The sequence below is a fragment of the Camelus dromedarius genome, chromosome 28 (assembly GCF_036321535.1).
Source record: "Camelus dromedarius isolate mCamDro1 chromosome 28, mCamDro1.pat, whole genome shotgun sequence".
Taxonomy (NCBI): Eukaryota; Metazoa; Chordata; class Mammalia; order Artiodactyla; family Camelidae; genus Camelus; species Camelus dromedarius.
Genome location: NC_087463.1, coordinates 26,119,959 through 26,141,312, shown reverse-complemented (window position 1 = coordinate 26,141,312; position 21,354 = coordinate 26,119,959). Strand labels below are relative to the sequence as shown.

Genomic DNA, 21,354 nt, shown 5'->3' with positions numbered 1-21,354 from the left:
CCTCGCACAGCTGCGCCCACCCCCGCACCGCCTTCGGGCCAGCTGCAGTCGCTCCTGTCTCCCAGAAGGCTGGTGGCGTTCCCAGGCTGTGCGGGGCGAACGGGGAGGACCCAGTGGGCGCCACCCTCAGAAGCTGCTGCTCGGCTGCCGCGGCCACCCCAGAGGCCCCCGCCCCGCCCCCAGCCCCGCCGCGGACGCGGCCGGGCGTCTCACCCGCGCAGCTGTGGGCCCGCCGCATGTGCAGCTTCATGTTGCTCTTCTGCGTGAAGCCCATGACGCAGTAGTCGCACTTGTAGGGCCTCTCGCCCGTGTGCTTCTTCATGTGCACCTGCAGGGCGCTCTTCTGGTTGAAGGCCTTCTCGCACAGGGTGCAGTGGAACGGCCGCTCCCCTGGGGGAAAAGCGTGGTCAGTGACTCACGGGAACCGGTGAGGCTGGAGGAGGCGGCCGGGCCCCTCCCGCTGTGCCGCTCCGACTGCTGACCCCCGGGACCGCAGCGAGGCCACCCCAGGGAGAGGCGGAGTCCTGGCAGCACCCAGAAGTAACGGGAGAGCACGTGTGGTTTAAACACAATGCTTCTCGTACAGATTGGGCAGAAGAGCAAAAGACATTAAGGACATGAGAATATCAAATCCACTTGGTTAAAGGTATGATTCGTATAGTATTTTTTTAAATGTCAATTAATTGCTTTCAAGTTCATACAGAAACTGAAAACTGAAGGAAAAGTTGCCAAGCGTGACTTCTGCTGGGAGCCTGCCCTGGAGGACACCTGCCCAGCGACACCCGCTGCACAGCCACACCGCGGGCAGCCCTCCCTGCTCTCACCCCTGCCGGGGCCCTGGTGCTGGCCCTCGCTGTCACCCACTTCCCAGCCCCCAGGGCCCAGGTCCCGTCCTGTCCCAGGGCTCAGCACAAGCCTTTCCTCCCGGCCTGGAAGGTCTTTCTCACAGGCTCTGGTTGGACGTCTGGTCACGTCTGCACAAGGCCTCCTGCATCACACACCAGCACCACGAGGCTGCTCTGGAGGCACCTGTCTTCACAAGTGTCCCTCCTCCCTTCTCCCCTCCAGCGGCCACGACAAAGGAGGTCTTACTAAGACGCGCCTAAGGCAGGCAGAGTCCTAAAAGTGGCCTCCAAGGTGCCCTGCCCTCATCCCTGGGGCTGTGGCTCTGACAACATCACGCCCCAGGAAAAGACACACCAGGTCCTAGTCAGGCGACAAGAAGGGAGCCTGTCCTGCGGGCCCGTGCTCAGAGCACACGGCCCGCCAAGGCAGAGGTCTCTGCAGACTAGGGGAGTGTGCAGAGTGAGAAGCGGGAAGGCCTTGGCCGCTGTAAGACAGAGTGCCCACGTGGTAAGGGGGGTGGCCCCGGTGGCAGCCAGCAAGGCACCCCGGAGTGTGTGCTGGGTGGCCGTCTCCAAACCCTTCATGTGCGTCTATGTGATTTAAAAGGGCAAACAGTCACTACTCTCTCTTAAAATTGTGTTTCTGAATAAACGCACTGTGAAGAGGCAGGTGGTTGTTTTTCACTCAGAAGCTATCTGCTGGCTACCTGCGGGCTACCTGGTGGTGCCGGGATCCACGCGGACGAGCAAGGGCACCTCTGAGAAGGCAGGAGCCACAGCTGGGGAGCTGCGAGGGCTGCTGCTGACAGCGCAGCTGGGGACAGCGGGGCACGGGGCAGCTCGGGGCGGAGGCAGCCAGGCGCCAGGAGGGCAGAGGGGTGGGAAGACGACCAGCCAGAGAGGAGCCGTGAGGTCAGGCCCACAGGCAGGCAGACCGGAGGGCCTGAGACCGGTGCGTGGAGGGGACACAGACTGGGAAGCCCTCCCAGCCTCCACCCTGAGCCCAGACGGCAGCCGGGCCTCCGAGGGCTCTGGTCTGGCTGTGACTTGAACACAGAGCATGCAGGACAGAGGCCAGCTCCGCGGTCCAGAGGGATGTGACTGGGAGGAAGGGCCTGAGTCCAGGATGACCTCGTGTCCCTGGGAACGGAGGGGCCATGAGACGGCGGCCCGAACGGTCAGCGAGGACAGAGTTGAGCTGGGTTGCCACAGATGTGGGCCAAGGGGCAGAGAGAGATGGGAGTTCGTTCCTTTGTTTTGTTTTTTTCTCTAAGATGAACTTGAGCGGATTTAGGTGGTGGCGAGAACAGTCAGTAAAGAAGAGTCTGAAGACGTGAGAGAAAGAGATGGACCCTGGAGGGCAGGGCAGGAACGGTGCTGCTGTGGTCAGGGTTCTGGGACCACAACGGGTGCTCGCCTGATGGCTTCCATTTTCTGTGCTCACCATGTAAACACTAAAAGCTTTTAATGGAAAAAGCGAGCATGATAAACTGATGAAAATTAGGAAGAAGCCGAACACGCAGACCTTACTCCGTAAACAATGGGTTATACACCGCGGACGGGCAGCCACGTGCCACAGCACCTTAACTCCGCACCAGCTCGCGCTCTGCGTCCAAGACCCCAAGCGGCCCCCACCCGTCCTCACCTGTGTGGATGCGGCTGTGGCGCTCCAGCTGGCTCGGTTTGGCAAACGCCTTTTCACAAGTGTCACATTTAAACACTCTCGGCTTCTGAGAGCTCAAAGAAGGACCGGCCTGATGCGTCTGCATGTGCTCCTAGCGAAGATGGACAGACACGCAGGTGAAGAGCACAGCAGGAGCGGGCAGGCCCGAAACAGGACGGGAGGAGCCTCCGCAGAGACGCCGGGCGGCGGGAAGACTCCCGTGGCCGCTCCCGGAGCAGAGCCAGAGGGGTGTGCGGCCCTCCTGAGGACGGCGTCCACACGCGCTCCCAGGGACTCTTCCACACGGGAGCTGTGGCTGCTTCCTCATTTATTAACACAATCAACCAGATTTCTGTCAGCGAGGACCGAGCACTGTGTACTGTGGTCATAACCCCAGCCTGCCTTACGGTCTCGCTCCAGCTATTCCAGCTTCGGCCCTGGACTCGTTCAGTCGCCCGTGTCCCTCTGACACAGCCCCTCAAACGCCATCTGTGTGCATGCGCGCGTGTGCGATGAGCACGTCCTTAGTTTCTGCCGCAATGTATTTCTTTTTTAACGCCAAACTGTTTTTTAATTGCAGCGCAGCTGACAGTGCTGTGTTTCTTCCAGGCGTACAGCAGCGGCTCGGTCACATACACGTTAGTGGCGGTGCTAAGGCTGGAGCCCAGCACCTCGTGCAGGGCAAGCACGTGCTCTACCACTGAGCTCTACCCTCCCTCCTCTTTTCCAGGTTCTTCCGCAACGCAGCTTATTACAACACACTGAATCTAGGTCCCTGGGCTCTACAGTGGGCCCTGGTTGCTCATCTACTTTATTCAGAGTCACGTGGGTCTGCTAGTCCCAACCTCATTTATCCTTCCCTCCCCGCCTCTCCCCTTTGGTAACCATAGTTTGTTTTCTAGGTCTGGGAGTCTATTTCTGGTTCTTTAGTAAGTTCATTTGTATCATTTTTTTTAAAAAATTCCAAATTTCTGAAGGTTACCAAGAGGCAATAACTAGGTATTAAAATGCCAGACCGGCTCTTTGAGACTGTGCACCACCCCTTCAGAGTGCTCATGGAAAAGTCATGCCTTACGTACAGTAATATGTGCAACTTTAAAACCTTGAACTCTCTCTACCCGTCTTTACTCTTTTGCCTCTTTGAAAGGGCCTCTTCTCCGACGGGCTGTAAAACCACTGCACTGTCATTTCTGTACTCTCCGCTCTGAGCAAAGTAAAGTGCCAAGTGCTTTATATTCCTCAACATAACCATCAACTGCAAGTATCAGTATCCTCATTTTTTAAGTTAAGAAACTGAAGCTGTAGATGTTACAGTTCCCGAGCAACAGCCCGGAGAGTCTAAGTGAGAGGGTCAGATTCGAACAGGTGGGACCGGGTGGGGACCCCTCGGTGGGAAGCATCTCATCTCAGAAAACATAGCAGAAAGAGCAGGGAAGCACTGGCTAGCAGCAGGTGTGGAGAACAGAAACCAGGTTTACGGAGTGACTCCTCAGAAGGCCTTGAGAAAGGAAGTCTGGGATCCGCTGTGTCTTAAGTGGTCATCAGATCATGATGCTTCTGGTACCTAAGGGGGTGCAGTGAGGAGCTCTGGCCTACAGGTCAGAGGACCAGGCACACTTGCCCAGATGGGCACCTCCCTGACGGGCGGTCCTGGAAGTCACTCCACATGCCTGAACTCATTCTTTCCTCTATTGTGTGGACGCCCACGGTGGGTCTAAGCCCTCTCCCACGTGCGCACTCAGGTGGCCCATATCAAGGCCGCCACGAGCAACCGTGGGCACACAGGCCTCTGGGCCGGCTCCCAGGGTGCAGCCTCGCCAGCCCCCCGCAGAGGTCTGCTCCCCCACAGCCCTGCTAACAGGACAGGTGGGGACAGACCTTGCAACAGCTGCCAGTCTGATTAAACTGCATCTCGGCGTCATCTCAATACATTCACCTCAGCTGACCTTTTCCTCAAACAGATGGGCAGTCTGTGACTCACTGGGAGGACCCAACTCCCCAGGTCCCAGACCCTTCGGGGCCTCTGCTCTGGCACGGCTGGTGGGGCGCCTACCTTGAGGTGCGTGGCGCGCTTGAAGGCCTTGCTGCAGGCGGGGCACACGTGGATGCGCTCGCGGCCGTGAGCCTCCTTGCTGTGCTGCAGCAGCGTGCTGGCCGACGCGAAGCTGCGGCCGCACTCCAGGCACTGGTGCAGCCGGCCCTCCTTCTCGGGTGGGCCGCCCCCGGCCAGGCTGGCAGAGACGTCCGTGACCTGGACAGGCCAGAAATCCCGACTTTATTTGACCAGTGCGAGGACAACAGACCCCTGACACAGGAACACCCGGCCCAGACAACTGCTGCAACCGCCCAGCTGCAGGTCCAGCTCCAGCGCTCCCGTCGTGGCCACAGCGAGCCACGTCCCCAACCACCGGGGGTCTGTTCCCTCATCTGAGAAACAATGCGGTAACACCAGCTACATACCAGAGGTGGGTGGCGGCTACATGAGGGGACATACACAGGTGCCGAGAGCAGCAAAGCGTGCTCAGTAAATGCTTCTCAGGGCAGGAGTTTCAGCTTAGTCACGTATAAATGACATTGCTAAAAAATACTATTGCTCTGGCTGAAGATCTTTCCCAGCAAATTGGACTGTAACTAATCTTGGTATCAGAAGTAGTTTTACAGCTTTTTACAGAGTAGATTAGAGCATTTCCCCAAAACCCTGGATCTCAACCAAAGTTGGTTTTCAAATCACATTCTGAGGGGGTGCCGCAATACCCCACAACGAGTAAGAAGAACAGGACGAGTTTACTACTCGGCTTTTGTAAATAACAGAGTTTTGCAGATAAAAATTCATATGTGATGAATTGGTAAAAGAAAATTATAAACAATTATAAAGAAAATTGACAGGATTTGTCAACATTTTTAGTATTTCCAGTTTATCAAACTTTTCCATAATATTAAAATACATAAAAATAAATACAGTTTGGAAAAAATACCTAAATAAAGAAAGATTTCTAAAAATCGCTCTCATTAATCTTTGTAGTTTAAAAAAAAAAAAGAATAAAACGGGAAAAAAAGCAATAAAACAGAAAAGGTGAGAAGAGTGAAGACAGCACCACAGGGCAGGCACAGCCGGCACTCAAGGCTCCTGCAGCGGCAGGCAGCGCCGGCCTGCCCAGGCAGCCGAGCCCACGCACAGACACACGGACGCGAAGCCGGGTCACCGGCGCTGCCCTTCTCCACTCACACCCTCACCAACAGCCCCGGGAACTAAAGCACACGCAGAATCTGACATCTCGCTCACAAGGAGCAAGCGCTCAGCACACGTGTCCTTCCGCTGGAACCAGAGGACGACGGGCCTTTCTGGGTCCTGTGACTCTTGCCAGCACATCCCTGAGCTCGAGGGTGGTCCTGGGCACCCCGAGACAACGTGTTCAAGTTGTATAAAGTGAAATTTGGCTACACAGGCTCTGGCTACTCAGGCCAGACAGGAAAAATACCCAGGGTTGGTCACGTCTAATTTATTTACAAAAAAAGTCCTTGCTCCATGAAAGACCAATGAGTAATTATCTTCAAACTCACTTGCTGAACTCAGAGGTTATTTACTACCTGTACTTAACTTCCCTGAAAAGTTTTAAGGAAACAGTTTTTAGACTCATCTATATTTAAAACTATTATTTACTAAGTGTTTTGTCCCCTTCTAAAAAGGCATTTTAAGAAAAAAGACTAGTCAAGTGACAACTAGGCCACGTATATACGTGTATGTGTGTATGAAAAAGTACAGCAGGACTTGAAAGAACCAGCAGAAGTACGACAGGAAAACCTACAGAAAGAGCTAAATGCAAGTAAACGGCCACGTGAAATCTGATCAAGATGCCGATAAACTGAAAACTGGACTTTAGTACTGGTACCACATCTCATTCTGACCCCACTGAAAAGCAAAGCAGGGAACGAATGAGACCCGGTACCAGTCCCCCAGCTCGGCACGCCCTGTTCGCTCGGGAGACGCAGTCCTTGAAGCCCCAGCCTCCCATGCTCACTCCCCAGGACCTCCCACCCCGACCCCTCAGAATCCACCTCTTCTGAAAACCACAAAACTGAATAAAGTGTGTGCTGTACCTGGTAGGCGACCTCCTCACAGGTGGCAGATGGTGGCTGTGGGGTATGGCTCACGAGGATGACCTGGGGCGAGCCTGCTCCCCCAGGGCCTGACAGAGAGGGCTCCGTCAGTAAGGCTGGGAACTGCTGCCCCTGGCAAAGGTAAAATTTGGAAGATCTTTTATGGTGCAGTCACTTTGGAAAACAAGCTGGCAGATCCTCAAAAGTTAACCACAGTATCACTACGTGGCTGAGCAATTCCACTCGTAGGCATCTGCCCAAGAGGAATGAAAACCTACGTCCACCTGAAGCCTTGTACACAGATGTTCACAGCAGCACCACTCATAACAGCCAAGAAGGGGCAAGAGCCCCAGAACCCGCTAACTGATGACTGGACAAGCAGGATGTGGTTCACGTCTGTATAGTGGAACAGCACTCCCCAGTAGAACAGAATGGAGGGAGACACCGGCCACAGCGTGTGCCTGCCGAGCAAAAGCCACCAGTCTCAAAAGACTACACGTATGATCTCATTTATGGGAAATGTCCAGAACAGGCAAATCTGCAAAGACAGGAAGCAGATGAGCGGTGCCGGGGCTGGGGAGGCCAGCAGGGGAGGCTGGGGGACCTGGGAGTGACTGCTAAGTTCTGCTCTATAATCAGAACTGGTGATGGTGGTACAACTCTGGAAACAGACTACAGATCATTACACTGCACATTTTAAATAAATGGGTGAACTTTACAGTATATAACTTAAATCTCAATAAGCTTGTGAAAAATATATAAGGAGCATCTGTTTAAAATGCACATCCAATTTTGCTCTACTACAGAAGAGCACCTCGTGTGCTCCAGCACCTTTACTCACCGACGTGAATCTGGGACAGAGAGAGCGGAAGTGGTGGGGGTGGTGCAGACAGGAAGTTTAACTTAGGAACCAACTTTGGACTGGAAATGCTGAATCTATATAGATAGCTTAGTATACAGCCTGAACTGCTGAAATGAAAGCAGCTGGCTCTGGACCTGAGCTGTCCCTATGGGGACAGACATGTTCCGTGTCCCAACTGTGCCAATGATGATACCTGGTGGGTGTTGTGCAGAGTTCTGCACGATGCTACCACGGAGGGGAAATGGGTAAAGGGGCCACGGGATCTGTGTTTTTTCGTACAACTGCCTGTAAATCCACAATTACCTCAAAATAAAAAAGCTAAGTTAAAAAAAAACTATGAATACAATGTAATTTACTAATTTTTGGTGTTTCAATTGCTAATATTAAGCACCTCAATGCACAAAAATCAAGGGCCTAATAAAATAAATGCTCAACAATTCACTATCTTCATGGAAGTGGTGGCCTGAATCTGCCCAAATGGTGATCGTCTAAAAGTCATTTATTTTGGGTTTTCATTATCACTTGAGTCTATTTATTTCTTTGCTATATTTGGTCTACACTGAGGTGGAAATTACAGGAATTCTCATTCCCCAGGTGCACATGAATTCTGCACCTGGGCACTGGATGGGGCCCTGGCTTCAGAGTCAGTCACCTGGGGGGCGGGGTCAGGAACACAGACGCCAGCCCCAACCCCCGCCACTGCTTCAGCCTTGGACCCTGAGACCCACAACTACGACATGCAGCCAAGTCTGGGAAACCCTAAGTAAACCTGGCCAAGGGGTGGCCGCACTGGTATGGCCACAGATCTGACCTGCTTCCAAATGCTTGTAAACCAACCCACTTAACCATGCACGAGAACGACCATTTCACCAGAAATACGTTTCTTAGCAGCTCAGAATTTTACTGCCCTCCCCTAATAAACTGAAATAAAACCTGTGCCAGGAGACTGAGAACCAGTAAGAGTCAACATGAGAAAACTGTAGGAAAATGAAAGCCAGGCAGGGCACAGAACTAAGAAAGCTGTAAACCGCTCAGCCTGGCCAAAGACAGCTCTGGTTACTGTACGTGAAGTCACGCTGTTACTTTAGAACTGGCCTCTTTCCACACTGAGAATCTTTACTGAGACTTGTCCATTTTTGGCTTCCCCCACAATCATATTTTGACTTTTTATTAAGCCCAAAAAAACCACTTATATGTCTAAATACCAAATTTTAAATGTTTTACCCCAGCTAATTATCTGTACTAACAGCATTAAAAAAACCTTTAAGAATTCATATAAAATAAAATTCTCTTCAAGAATACGTCAATTACTTCTTTTTGTTTTCAGAACAAGACCTGAAGAATCACTTTGCTTTCTTCAACAGGTTTTAAAGTGCGTGCTTGCAATTTCCTTACAAAATTATCAGATTAACAGGATAAGGGCCAACACACAGCTGTCAGCAGGCCTGATTCCAAAGTTCGGAAAGAAAAACTCAAGAAATAAGCCTTTATAACTCACTGCTAATTTTTAAAATTTCCCTACAGAGTTATTAATTTAATGCAGGTATCTTCCACATCACTGTATTTCAATTTTTATTTCAATAGATTGTATTTTTAAATAAATTAATTTTCTGTGTCAGAATGAACGTTTGTCCCATATAATATTCTTCTGTAGTTGGGCTATTTTCAAGTTTTAAATTATGATTAATTATGGACGAACAACAATGTATTTTTTTCAAATATTTTGTGATTCTGGACTCAGATTTGACACTTAGACATATTATTTAAGTAAACTATTTAAGACCACCTTTCTTTGTTTTGAGAACCATTTTCTTTCATGGACTTCTTAAACAAACAAAAAACCAAAAAACATACATAGTAATTATATACTATTTTTTTCATGTCTTTTTAAAATTTATAATTTAAATATTCACATTACTGTTTTCTTTAGTACCTGTGGGGAGACCCTGATCTTTTCATGTGTTTTGCATGAATTTCAACCATAGAACAATGTGGAATCATCTGTTTTCTTTAAATCTGACCTCCTTTCAGCACTCCTGTGTCCTCACTAAATTCAAGGAGCACATGTTGGGAGTAATTTCAACCATTCAACATTTACCTCTTAGTGAATCACTCTCACCCGTATTGAACAACAATTGACAGACACTGGTCGATTTCTCATGACCACTTTTTGAGTTTCAGATGAAATTTACACACCTGCAGACGTTTTCTAGTACATTCATTAACCTCCTGACAACAGAAGTGTGATTCCATTTGTGACAGCATTCATGCATGCCAAGCAGAGAAATCTGGGCTCTGTCCCAAGGTGATGGGGAACCCAAGAGGGCACTAAACGCAGCAGGAGCAGGGCGTGCAGACATGGCTGGTGGGATCTGGCAAACATGGGGGGATGGCTGTGGAGCCAGGCGGGGTGGAGTGAGGGCCCCAACCCACCCCAGCCCCACACTCCCCCGGATGCAGCCGCCTTCCCTTCTCAGTGTTGGCATGGCCACGTCCAGGGCTTCACCCTAAAGCCCTTTTTGGAGAACCTTCTTGGGCAGCACCAACCTGCTTGGCCCAATCCCAGTGCCTGACTCGCAAGGCTCCTGGGGGCTGACGTGGGGGCAGGACTGGCAGACCCGGTAGCCACGCGGTCCATAGGAAAAGCACCAAACGTCCCCAGCAAATATATACAGACTTTAAAAATGTAACGTAGCCAATATAGAAAACTACCTACTTAAAGTGAGTAATTCAAAGTAAATGAAAGTGACATAATTTAACATACAGAAAATAAACTCATAGACTCATAGAACAGTCTATTCAAGCAACAGAAACAAAAGTAAGAATAAACAAATGAGACCTAATGAAACTTACAAGCTTCTGCACAGCAAAGGAAACCATAAGTAAAACAAAAAGACAACCTACGGAATGGGAGAAAATTTTTGCAAGTGAAACCGACAAAGGCTTGATCTCCAGTATAAGCAGCTCATATGACTTAATAAGAAACAACCAAACAACCCAATCCAAAAATGGGCCAAAGACCTAAACAAGCAATTCTCCAAGGAAGACATACAAATGACCAATAGACACATGAAAAAATTCTCAATATCACTAATTATCAGAGAAATGCAAATCAAAACTATGACGAGGTATCACCTCACACCAGTCAGAATGGCCATCATTCAAAAGTCCACAAATGACAAATGCTGGAGAGGCTATGGAGAAAGGGGAACCCTCCTTCACTGCTGGTGGGAATGCAGTTTGGTGCAGCCACTATGGAAAACAGTGTGGAGATTCCTCAAAAGACTAGGAATAGACTTACTGTATGACCCAGGAATCCCACTCCTGGGCTTATATCCAGAAGGAACCCTACTTCAGGATGACACTTGCACCCCAATGTTCATAGCAGCACTATTTACAATAGCCAAGACATGGAAACAGCCTAAATGTCCATCAGTGGATGACTGGATAAAGAAGATGTGGTATATTTATACAATGGAATACTACTCAGCCATAAAACCTGACAACATAACGCCATTTGCAGCAACATGGATGCTCCTGGAGAATGTCATTCTAAGTGAAGTAAGCCAGAAAGAAAAAGAAAAAGATCATATGAGATCGCTCATATGTGGAATCTAAAATTAAAAGCAAAAAAACAAACAAACAAAGCATAAATACGAAATAGAAATAGACTTAGACATAGAATACAAACTTGTGGTTGCCAAGGGGGCAGGGGGTGGGAAGGGATAGATGGGATTTCAAAATGTAGAACAGATGAACAAGATTATACTGTATAGCACAGGGAAATATATACAAGATCTTATGGTAGCTCACAGAAAAATGTGACAATGAATGTATGTATATGTTCACGTATAACTGAAAAATTGTGCTCTACACTGGAACTTGACACAACATTGTAAAATGATAATAAGTCAATAAAAAATGTCAAAAAAAAAGAAAAAAGAAAAAAGAAAATAAACTCATAGCATAAAAATCAGTGGACTTCTGGCTTTTCCTGATCAAACTCCACCATATCCCCTGAAAGTTATTCAAAGGATTAAGTTTCATTAAAATTTATATTTTGAATCACTTATATACTTCATGACTACTTCTTTACTGCAGTTAAAAGTGCACCAGGAGAAAAACAGGACCATACGACAGTCACATTCAGCACACGGAGACCTGGGCCCTGCTGGCCCCGCAGGGGGACGCGGGGTAACTGGTGGCTGGAATGCAGGTTACATGCACAGGTACTGTCCCCCAGATGAACCCCACAGCAGACAGGAAGGTGGAAAAGATGAATTAACTAAGTTAGTTTACAGAATCACGTCCCTAGACTGGAACTGTGTTCTCTGGATGGTAAGTAAGTAAAAGCTCCCTTTCGTCAGGCCTCCCTGGCCCCAGCTGCCTGGCCCAGTGAGCCTGACCACAGGTGATGAGAACCTGGCCCTGGGACAGAGTGGCCAGAATCACGGGTGGGAAAAACAGAGCAAACTACCACAGAGCAGTTAAGCTTCCTGCAACCTGTGTCCAGAGAAACATACAAGTCACTTACACCTTAAGATGACTTCTTTGGCCGCAACTATCGTTTTAAAATATACTAACTTCCAGGAGTTAGAAGGTTGACGATAATGTCGTGACAAGTAGGTGTGGAGTAACAAATAAGGACAAGTAAATGTTAGAACATGTAAACAACACTCACTCACTATGTAAAACTCAAGAAGACACTTCTTTCCTTCTGTGGCAGAGGTGATGTTTGGCCTTGGGGAAGGGAGGCAATTGAACAAAACACAACACTGACTCTCGGGCAGGCTGCCGAGGCTGCGCCACCTCAGGAAATGGCCAGACGGGGGAGTTGGGGGTGGGGGGTGTCCCATGACTGTTTCACAACCATCACAACCTGTGGTGTTGATGGAAACTGCCGACCCGGATCCAGGGGTAGGCAGGGGTGAGTGGAAAGAACTAGCCCCTCGAAGAGCCAAGTCATTTTCCCAGAGCCAGCAGCGGGGCGGTGGCAGGGTCAGAACCCACCTCATGCCGGAGCCGCAGCCCTAACTGTTTCCTCCGCACAGGGACCCTGAAAGGGGGAACGAGGCGGCAGGGACACGCGCACCACATGCGCCTCTCCCCCTCCGCAGCCGGGCTTGGGGAGACAGGGCTGTCGTGGGTCAACTGTTGAAACTCAGCCCCAGCTCTCTCCAGTCATTCCTCATCCTTATGACTCACGGTTGATCATGATTTTTCTAATTAAACCCTGAAAGGTTCTTCAGCACCTAAGCTCAGTGTGCTTTATAAAGCATGCAGTACACACCTTCGATCCCCACACTTATTGCAGGGACTCATCTGAGAACAGAAGTGACAAAGAGCAGGAGGGCGCCCAGCTACAACGAGTCCCAGAACGCAGTGCTGCCCCGACAAACTCATCCCCACGACGAAGCGCTGTGTAGCCGGTAGAAATGTGTGCGCTGCTAAAATCACCGATCAGAAGACAGTCACGGTGTGATCAGAAGGGGGAGTTTACACCACCACCACTCCTCTGAAAGTTGAACGCTGTGCACCTGCATGTGCGCAGGCCCAGGTTCAGAGGAGACGTACACTCAGATGTTCAGTGTGGCTCCATCTCGGTGGTGGATTTTTTAAAAAATGCTTTTCTGTTTTCTCTGGATTCTGTTTTCCTCATTTTGCATTTAACATATTACTTTCTTTTTTAATTATTAAAAAAAAAAACCACTCCAGTTTTGAAATAGTGTTCAGAATACCTACTTTGGGAAGAACAGACAAAGCTTCCCAGGACGACCCCGAGTCGGGCTGTCGCCCTGCCCAGGGGACTGCAGCGTACTCACCTGAGAAGCGATGTTGAGCGTGACCGTGTCCAGCCCCCCGGAGAGCAAGCCCTGAGTGTCAGCCAGAGTCAGGGTGACGCTGGCCTCTCCCCCAACTCCCGAGGAGGACATGACCAGGTTCTGAGCAGATATGGAGGATGGGGACATCGGTGTGGTCGAAGGAAGGCTTCCAGTTGCAGTGTTAAGTTCTACAAAACAAGGCAAAAGAAGCAGATCAATAGAAACGTAGGCAAGTCCAATTCCAGTGGCATGGGAAGGCGGTTTTCACACAGGCATGTGCCTGTCATAATCAGCACTTACACCGCCTAAGCTTCTGAAACTGCATCAAGGAAATCACTGACTCTGATCCCAAAGGTGTGGCAAGGCTTTTGCAAAAAACCAGTTATCTTTATATGTAAGTATACTCTGCTCCTTAAGTATAATATAGAGAAAAAACACTAAAAGAAGAGTAAAATCGTGACCTACAGTCCCAGTCACTGCTGCCAGTGCAGGTGACCAAGACAAGAGTTCCAGGGCACTGCCCCATCCAGGGCCAGACCCCAGCCTAACAGAGAGACAGAATGTGACCGCTGAGTGATGCCCCATTCCGGAGTGCAACACTGCCCACCTCCGCTTCCGTCCCCAGGCTCACCGCCCTTTACGTGTGCCTACTCTCAAACACGGAAGGTCCAAATAAACCTCAAGCAATCCTTTAAATATTCACTTATCCTGTATGACATAGAACTTTGCTTTAGAAAACAAAACATTGTAATATTTTCCCCTCATAGCCAATGATATAAGAGGAAGATACCTGGGACCAATCGGGCAAGGAAAGGCCTCCTCTCCTACAAAACAGAAACTCATGCACCCACTGGCAAACGAGGGGGGCTCGGCATGGGATTATCAAAGTCTTGGTGGGGGCACCAACAAAAAACAATTTTTTAAGTTTTTATTTGTAAGCATAACACACATGCACATGCACGTGTACACACACGTGCACACACACGCACACTGTTCTCATGGGCGGCCCGTCCATTCAGCTGACAGACATGATTTATCGTCCACCTGCACCAGCCTGTGCCAGGTGCCAGAGACACCGAGATGAAAACTAAAGCGCAAGTTCCAAACACTATTTCCTGTTGAGGTTTGAGCACAAGACAAAAGGCGACTCCTGCAGATGCTCTGCTAAGACAGGGCGGGCTCTGGGCGGGACCGCAGGGAACCAGGTTACTTACTTGTAACTGGCGTCCTCCACAGATCCACACTCCCGGAGTCCCACACTGTGCTGCACAGACCTGGAACCTTCAAAAGCAGTACAACCATTAGGAGGCTGGGAGTCTCTGCTCTGAAGCAGCCACGCGCTCCCGAGGACCTCATCAGACCCCCCGCCTTGCCCCGCGTCTGCACAGGGCGCACGCCCAGGGCCCGCTGGGGCAGGAGGAGGAGTGTGGATGTGTGGAGGGCAGTACCGTGGCCGCCTCGAGATCCTGACGTCACCTCCATGCACCCTAACTCCTGCAACCCCGCACACAGGGGCAATTTTGTAGAGAGGGACCAGGATAAGAGAGGAGGCTCCTGCAGACCACGGCGTGGCTGGAACAACACCACGGAGGAGAGGGCGGGCTCGGGCCCTCAGAGCGCCCAGCTGAGGGGGGCTCGTCAACAAAGAGCAAAACCGAAAGCCGGCGCCTCATCTCAGCTTAGACAGCTGGGACTTCAGACCTCGCCCCAACTCCTGAAATAAAGGAACCCAGGAGGTCCTCGCCTTCCCACCAGTAAAATAATTCTGACTTTCTGATGATTGTTACCATGGTGGAAGCTTCCAGGACTGTGCAGCACAGGAAATTCAAAGACAAAACAGAAGCCTGCAAGCTCATTAACTAAAGTGAACCCTGACAAAAAGCTCAGGAGAAAGACTGAATAATTTGATAACGCCAGAGTTGACAGCTCAACTCAACAAGGGTGGTGAATGAAGCTTTACTAATGTTCTTAATTTAAGAGACTTCCCATAAGAAGGATGAGACCAGTTCAAGTAGGACTGGCCTCAGTACTGTTGAGAAGAACACATGATGACTAAACACTGAAATTTTAAGCATGCGACTACATAATGAAAGAGGTAATTACATGTGTTTAATACGTAGCTCTTAGTTGTGCAAAAGTACTTGTTTGAGCTCTAGACACCACAATTTTAAAATTCAAATCAATACTCTGAAACAGGAAAGTTAAGGTTCAACACTGAAGACTGTAGACACTTAATCTTAGTTCTCACTTACTTTTTTCTAAAACCACTATTTCTCTAGGATGTAACATCATCATCTAAGTAAGCAGTACTTCATTTTAAGATTCTAACTCAAAAAGAGTAATCTTTAAAGAAGGAATAAATTCTGTATTTTCATCAAACCCAGTACTGTCTTAAATCTTTGTTGGGATAAGCTTTCAGTCTCTAAAAAGACTTAATTTTGGAAGGTTTTGTTAGAAGTTTACAAGATGTGAAATCAGGTTTTTCTTGAGATTAACAAAAACGCAGTAAGAGGAGGTGGGGTGCTGTTCACCCCCAGGACAGAGTGGGAAAGACGTCATTTTAAAGCATCCACAAACGAGGGATGTTAACATGTCTGAGCTATTGGGAACTAAGTAAGCGTCCTCAAATCCAGGAGAAACGGGGGCTAAAATAACCTCACAAGGAACTAGTAAACAAGAAATGGATCTTTTCTCTCATGGAAAGCAGAACTCAATTTACCCATCAAAATTATCTTAAAAATGGACTAAGGTACATTAAAAAGACAGTATCAATTTAAGATAAATTCCTTAAAAAACTGCAAATTTCATGCCTCTACTAGTAACACCTTCTGCTTCTGAAAGGGTACTTACGACCTACTTGGCTGTTTTCAAGGAAAACCATTCGTCATGGGTGTCATCAGGGTCCAACTTCAAAATGGCCTTCCGCCCTCCTGCCACACATCTGAACAAAAGCATGTGCTTCTGTTCTGGGTATGCAACTCTGACCTACGGCTGCACTGACTGAAGCTGTTCAATTTACTGAAAATTCCCAAACAGCCTTCTTTTGATGCAAGGAGCCCCAGCTGGTAAGTCCCAGCCACGTTTTGTTCGCAGAGAGCTCTACCGAGCAGCACGTGCCCGCCCGTCGCGCTGACAGAGGACTTCAGCATGAAGTCTGCAGGGTGACACTGAGAGTCTGCGTCCTAGTGTTCATCTTAGAAGGCGCATGTTTCATCTCGGAGTCATTTTAATTGCAGTCTTCCTGGTGTGGCCTGAAGCTTGGTCTGGGAGTGACTGATTCTAAGATAAATGTTGCCCATTAAGACGCAGCCTCTTGACGACACAGCACAGATGAGGTCAGCCACTTCACTGCTAACTGGCACCAGCGGAATATGTAAACCTCGCTACAAACATCTGCTTCATACTAAGGAGCGAGTGGTTCAACCCATGAAGACTCTTCTCCTATATTCAGAATTATTCAAAGACGTTAAGTTATCTGAAGTCAAATATAAATGACTTGCTCATATAAAACTAATGCTGTATATGTAATAGCTTATAACTCATTAGTAAACAAATGTTCTTCAATCATGAGCTCATCTTTTATTTTATAATATCATCAAATCTTTGAAAAAAAATTTTTTTAACTAAGACACCAAATTAAGCTAAAGTGTCATCAAAAAGAGAGGGGTATAGCTCAGTGGTAAAGCGCATGCTTAGCAGGTGGGAGGTCCTGGGTTCTAACCCCGGTACCTTCATTTAAAAAAATTCTTTAAAAATAAAAAAAAGAAAGAAAAGAAAAAGAGAGAAGTGTTCTCAGCTGGCTCTACAACAGTAAGTCTAAAGGAAAAGAAAAAATCAGATCAGGAGAAGGGAGCGTGCTTGCTGTTTTTAAAGCAGCAGCAGTGCACAACACACGGGAGCCAGCCCACAGCCCAGCACCGCGGGCCGCGCTGCAGGTGAGCACGCAGACGCCTCCCCACCCATGGGGCCAGCGCCGGCAGCTGCGGGTGCGGGCGTAGAAGGGGAAAGCCCCAGTGTCTAAGGTACCAGGGGCAGCGTTTTAAAGCAGCACTGGTGGCCAGAACCGAGCCCTCAGCGTTCGTGGATTCCCCTCTGTCCCCTCCTCCCTCCTGATCAGAACATCACCAACTTTAAGGCAAGAAATCTGCTGCACCAGCAAACACGCAGGCTTACCAGACAGAACACACACAAAACCCACTCCGTGTAAATTGGAACATCCAAAACTCCACTGTCTTTCCACTGACTCACCACGGACTCATGGAAGACATCAAGCAGAGCTTCTGGGGACAACAGAGACTCCAACCCTGGGCCAGCCTGTGCCCCAGGGAGGCACGTGGGGGAGCCTGAGCCCCCAGCTCACAGCGTGACACACCTCCCTCTGGCCAAGGGCACAAGACATGTGCCCCTATCACAGCGCCAGCACACAGGGTGGGAGACAACGGGACACTGGAGACCATGAGGAAGAGCACACTGTCTAGGCTTTAGAAGTGACACAGACTGACTTTTGGGGGAAAGCTGTAGAGAAAAGCTTGCCGTGTAACCTGAATAGTATATACTGTACTTGAGACGTCCTATTACAGACTGACTATAACCTGAAAGTCTTAGCTTTCACGGCCAATTAGAACACAAAACAAAATTCCCCTTATTTGAAAAACAAAACTAAAAGCCTCTCATTTCAAAATAATCCGTAGAAGAATTAAGCTCTATGATTCGGTGTTTAGAGCCCCAAGTGAGACAAGCACACTGACGACTGAGAAACAGTGAGAATAAAACAAGAAGGCCGAGGACAGCGGCCAGGAGGCCAGGCTCTGGATCTGCCCAGAGCTGCCAACACGGGACTCAGATGGGTTCTTACCCTCCGGGTCAGTTTACCCTGGAGCAATGCGGAGGGGCGGACGGAAAGCCCCTCGAGGGTCCCGAGTGGAATCTTACTACACGCTGCCTCCCTCAGCTCACCAGCCTTCTTCAGTCCGGCAAGTCCCCGCGCCCCACAGCTCACAGGGAGAAAGGCTCCCCGGCCCCGCGTGCCTGGGGAGGCTGGCCCCGACTCGCTCTCTGGACACCCTTCTCTCTCCTTTACGGATCATTACTACTGTAATTCTCCACTGACTTACGGATTCGTTAATACTTGCCTGTGCTCTGTTAATTTCTAGGGTCCAAAACGCAAGGGGACCATGTCTGCCTCACTCAACATCCTATACCCAGATTTAGTCCCATCGCACTACAATCTTTTACTGAACAAAAGGCTTACTGAATAAGAAAGCATTTCAAATAAACATGAAAAGAAGTTTTAGCTGTGGGTACAAATATATCTGAAGATTTAATTTTTTCTCAAAAAAATGATATACAGGGTTGGAAAATAAGAGGGCTAAGAAACTACTGAAATCTCTACAAGACAAAAAAACATGCATGTCACCCTACACTGGTGACGGTGACTTACGACGCTGTGATTTATTTCCCTGGAGCTCACTTACTTTTACTTTTTATTAAGTCTGTTCTTCAAAACCTTAGAAAAACACCTCCTTCTAACCTTGTCATCCCCCAGTCAGCTGGTGCCAGAACACTCACACTGCAGGGCAGAAAGTGAGGAGCCAGAGAAACTCCCTGCTCAGAAGAGACAGGACCCGCTCTGCATGGGCTCAGCAGTGCTGACGTGCGGACACACGATGCTTCGCATATCTGAATAAAATGATTTACCTTTATTCTTTAAAAGGTATAAACAACCTTAAAAGGTTAGTAACTCGAGAGAGAGCGCGCTGTGTGTCCTAGAATTACACATCAGCCACCTGTTGTCCCGGAAACACAGCAGACATACCAGAACACGCAGCTCACACGTGCACCACGCCAAGGCCGCTGCCTGCTCTCCGCTGACCAGGTGCCCGGCCCTCTAACCAGGACACCCCGTGAGGTCCTCAGCGGCCAAGGCTCCAGCGGCATACCTGAAGAGGCCAGCGCTGCGCTCTGAGAGAGAAGCTGCTCGTTGCTGATCGTCAGGGTGGCGCCTGTAGACGGATGACTGACGGCAGGCGCTGACAGTCTGATGCTTCCGTTCAGCTCGCTGCTTCCGTTAGAATTGTGCTGAATAAGGTCTTGACCTAAACGGAAACTAATACTGTGATACTTGGAAGCAGCATGCTCATTTGCATCCTGGCAGGTGTGTGCTGAACATACGTAACATCCTGCTAAAAATGAAAGCTCCCCCACTTTGAATAGTATTTACAGGAAAACGAATTTCCCTAAACGGAAGTCCTTGCTCACACTGTTTGGGCCCTGAGGTTCTGGGAGCTGAAGAGCTTTACTTCAACTCAGGGTTTGGGCACTTAAAGTCACACACTTTGTTGAACAAAACTTAGCCTGATATGAAAATTATTACCAAATGTGGGACCACCGGGTGTAGCAAAGGTGTGCTGAGAAGGCTCGCAGGGCCAGACCCCAGGGCAACAGGAGGGCCGCCCATGCAGAAGGGCCCTGCCCCAAAGCGCCGGGACGCCCCACACGCTCACACACCGTCAGGACTCCCACGAAGACCCGGGCCTCTGCCAGCCCCATCGGCCACTGGAATCTGACAGTGTGATCAGACACGCGGGAACAGATGGACGCGAAAGGCAAAACCCTGCTGACGTCCCAGTGGAGCCACACTGAACACTTCCAAAGACCCGACAAAGACAACCTGCTTTTTAAACCCTGCTGTCGAGCTGAGCATCAGCAAGACACGGAGTGGGACGAGCTGCTGACATACGAGTCACTACAGCCAGTTCTCACCACACACAACGAGGAAAAGTGAGGAAACAGGAGATCTTATGCTCAAGGTTTGGGCAAACCTCATTTCATCGAGTGATTTAGACTTCCCCTGGGATAAACCTTTTTAGCCAATTTTTAAAATAAACTACAATTATATTCATCTATTCTTTTGGATATACTAAAAAGCAATAAAATACCTAAATTATCAATAATAAGAAAATACAGGAGAAACAGAAGCACAATCCACAAACAAAATAACACATTTCCTGAATTATGAGCAAAAATTACGTTTTGTTTTTTTTTTGTATAGGACTAGCACAGTACCTTATATACTGAGGGACTTTGATCAACAAAATAGCTTTCTTAAAATAACTTCTATGTTTCCAACAGTAAAATCCAGGCATATTTAACAAAAAGAGGAAGTTACTGAATTAGCTTAAATTCAAAAGTTGATTTTTGCTGGCGATTAGCATCTAAAAATCACTGTATGTCATTTAAAAGCAAAGCTCCATCTAAGAATAGTTCCTCGAATTTCTCACACAAACTGAAGGGAATAAAGGCAGCGCTTGGACTCCACGTGGCCACGCTCTCTGCGCCAACCACCATTTCCGCAGAAATCTCGTGCAACAGAGGGAATGCTACGCTGGCCGACAGTCCTTCTGTTTTAAGGGAAAATGTGATGCTTCCTGCCCTAAGTCTGTATCTCCAGGGAGGTGGTTCTGACTCCCAGCATTTTTTTTTTTAACAACAACCAATAAAAGATTGCTTTTATAAGACTTAAATGTCCCAATATCTACAATTCACACCAATATGCTCCCTTTGTTTAAAGGGGCGGGAGTAGGAATTACAAAGCCGGTCTGCTCTTTACTGAACAAAAAACCTGTGACAAAACTGACTCAAGCTGGACGTGCCAAGGGCCGCAGTTTCCGGGATCAGGTGTGAAGTGTAGTGTCCTCTTCACGAGACTGGAGTTTCTCACATAAATTACACACACTTCCTGAAGTACTGGATTTATGCAAAGCTCAGTCTTACAGGAAAAAAATAAATACAGGATTCACTTAAATTGCAGGTGAAGGATTTTAAACGTTTTAAGACTAACCAGAGATGGTCAGGGTGATTTCCTGCGGGGACCCCGAGGACGCCCCCGAGCCGGGCCCGGCAGCCTGCGCCAAGACCTGGCTCAGACTTGAGTTGTTGATGGTCAGGGTGATCTCGTGGGGGCCACTGGAGGTGGACACCAGGCCCGGTGGCGCCATCACCTGAGAGAGGTCTTGCGTCCCTGGTCATCACGACAAAAGAGAACACAGCCGGGCTTAGAAGAAG

At 48.8% G+C, this 21,354-nt stretch overlaps 1 protein-coding gene across 9 annotated transcripts in view; it reads right to left on the bottom strand.

The window, feature by feature from the left end:
* ZNF236 (zinc finger protein 236) overlaps positions 1 to 21,354 on the bottom strand; it is an 82,832-nt gene that overhangs the window by 5,924 nt on the left and 55,554 nt on the right. For 7 of the 9 annotated variants that reach the window (XM_064480450.1, XM_064480449.1, XM_031441727.2 and 4 more), the window contains 7 exons: positions 21,131 to 21,310; positions 19,230 to 19,385; positions 13,291 to 13,478; positions 6,607 to 6,738; positions 4,562 to 4,759; positions 2,491 to 2,620; positions 214 to 390 (listed from right to left, as the gene is read on the bottom strand). In XM_064480450.1, coding sequence (XP_064336520.1) covers positions 214 to 390; positions 2,491 to 2,620; positions 4,562 to 4,759; positions 6,607 to 6,738; positions 13,291 to 13,478; positions 19,230 to 19,385; positions 21,131 to 21,310 — 1,161 coding nt within the window. Of the gene's footprint in view, positions 1 to 213; positions 391 to 2,490; positions 2,621 to 4,561; positions 4,760 to 6,606; positions 6,739 to 13,290; positions 13,479 to 14,504; positions 14,572 to 19,229; positions 19,386 to 21,130; positions 21,311 to 21,354 lie in introns of those variants that run through there. The other 2 variants (XM_064480451.1, XM_064480453.1) reach the window with 2 other exon arrangements.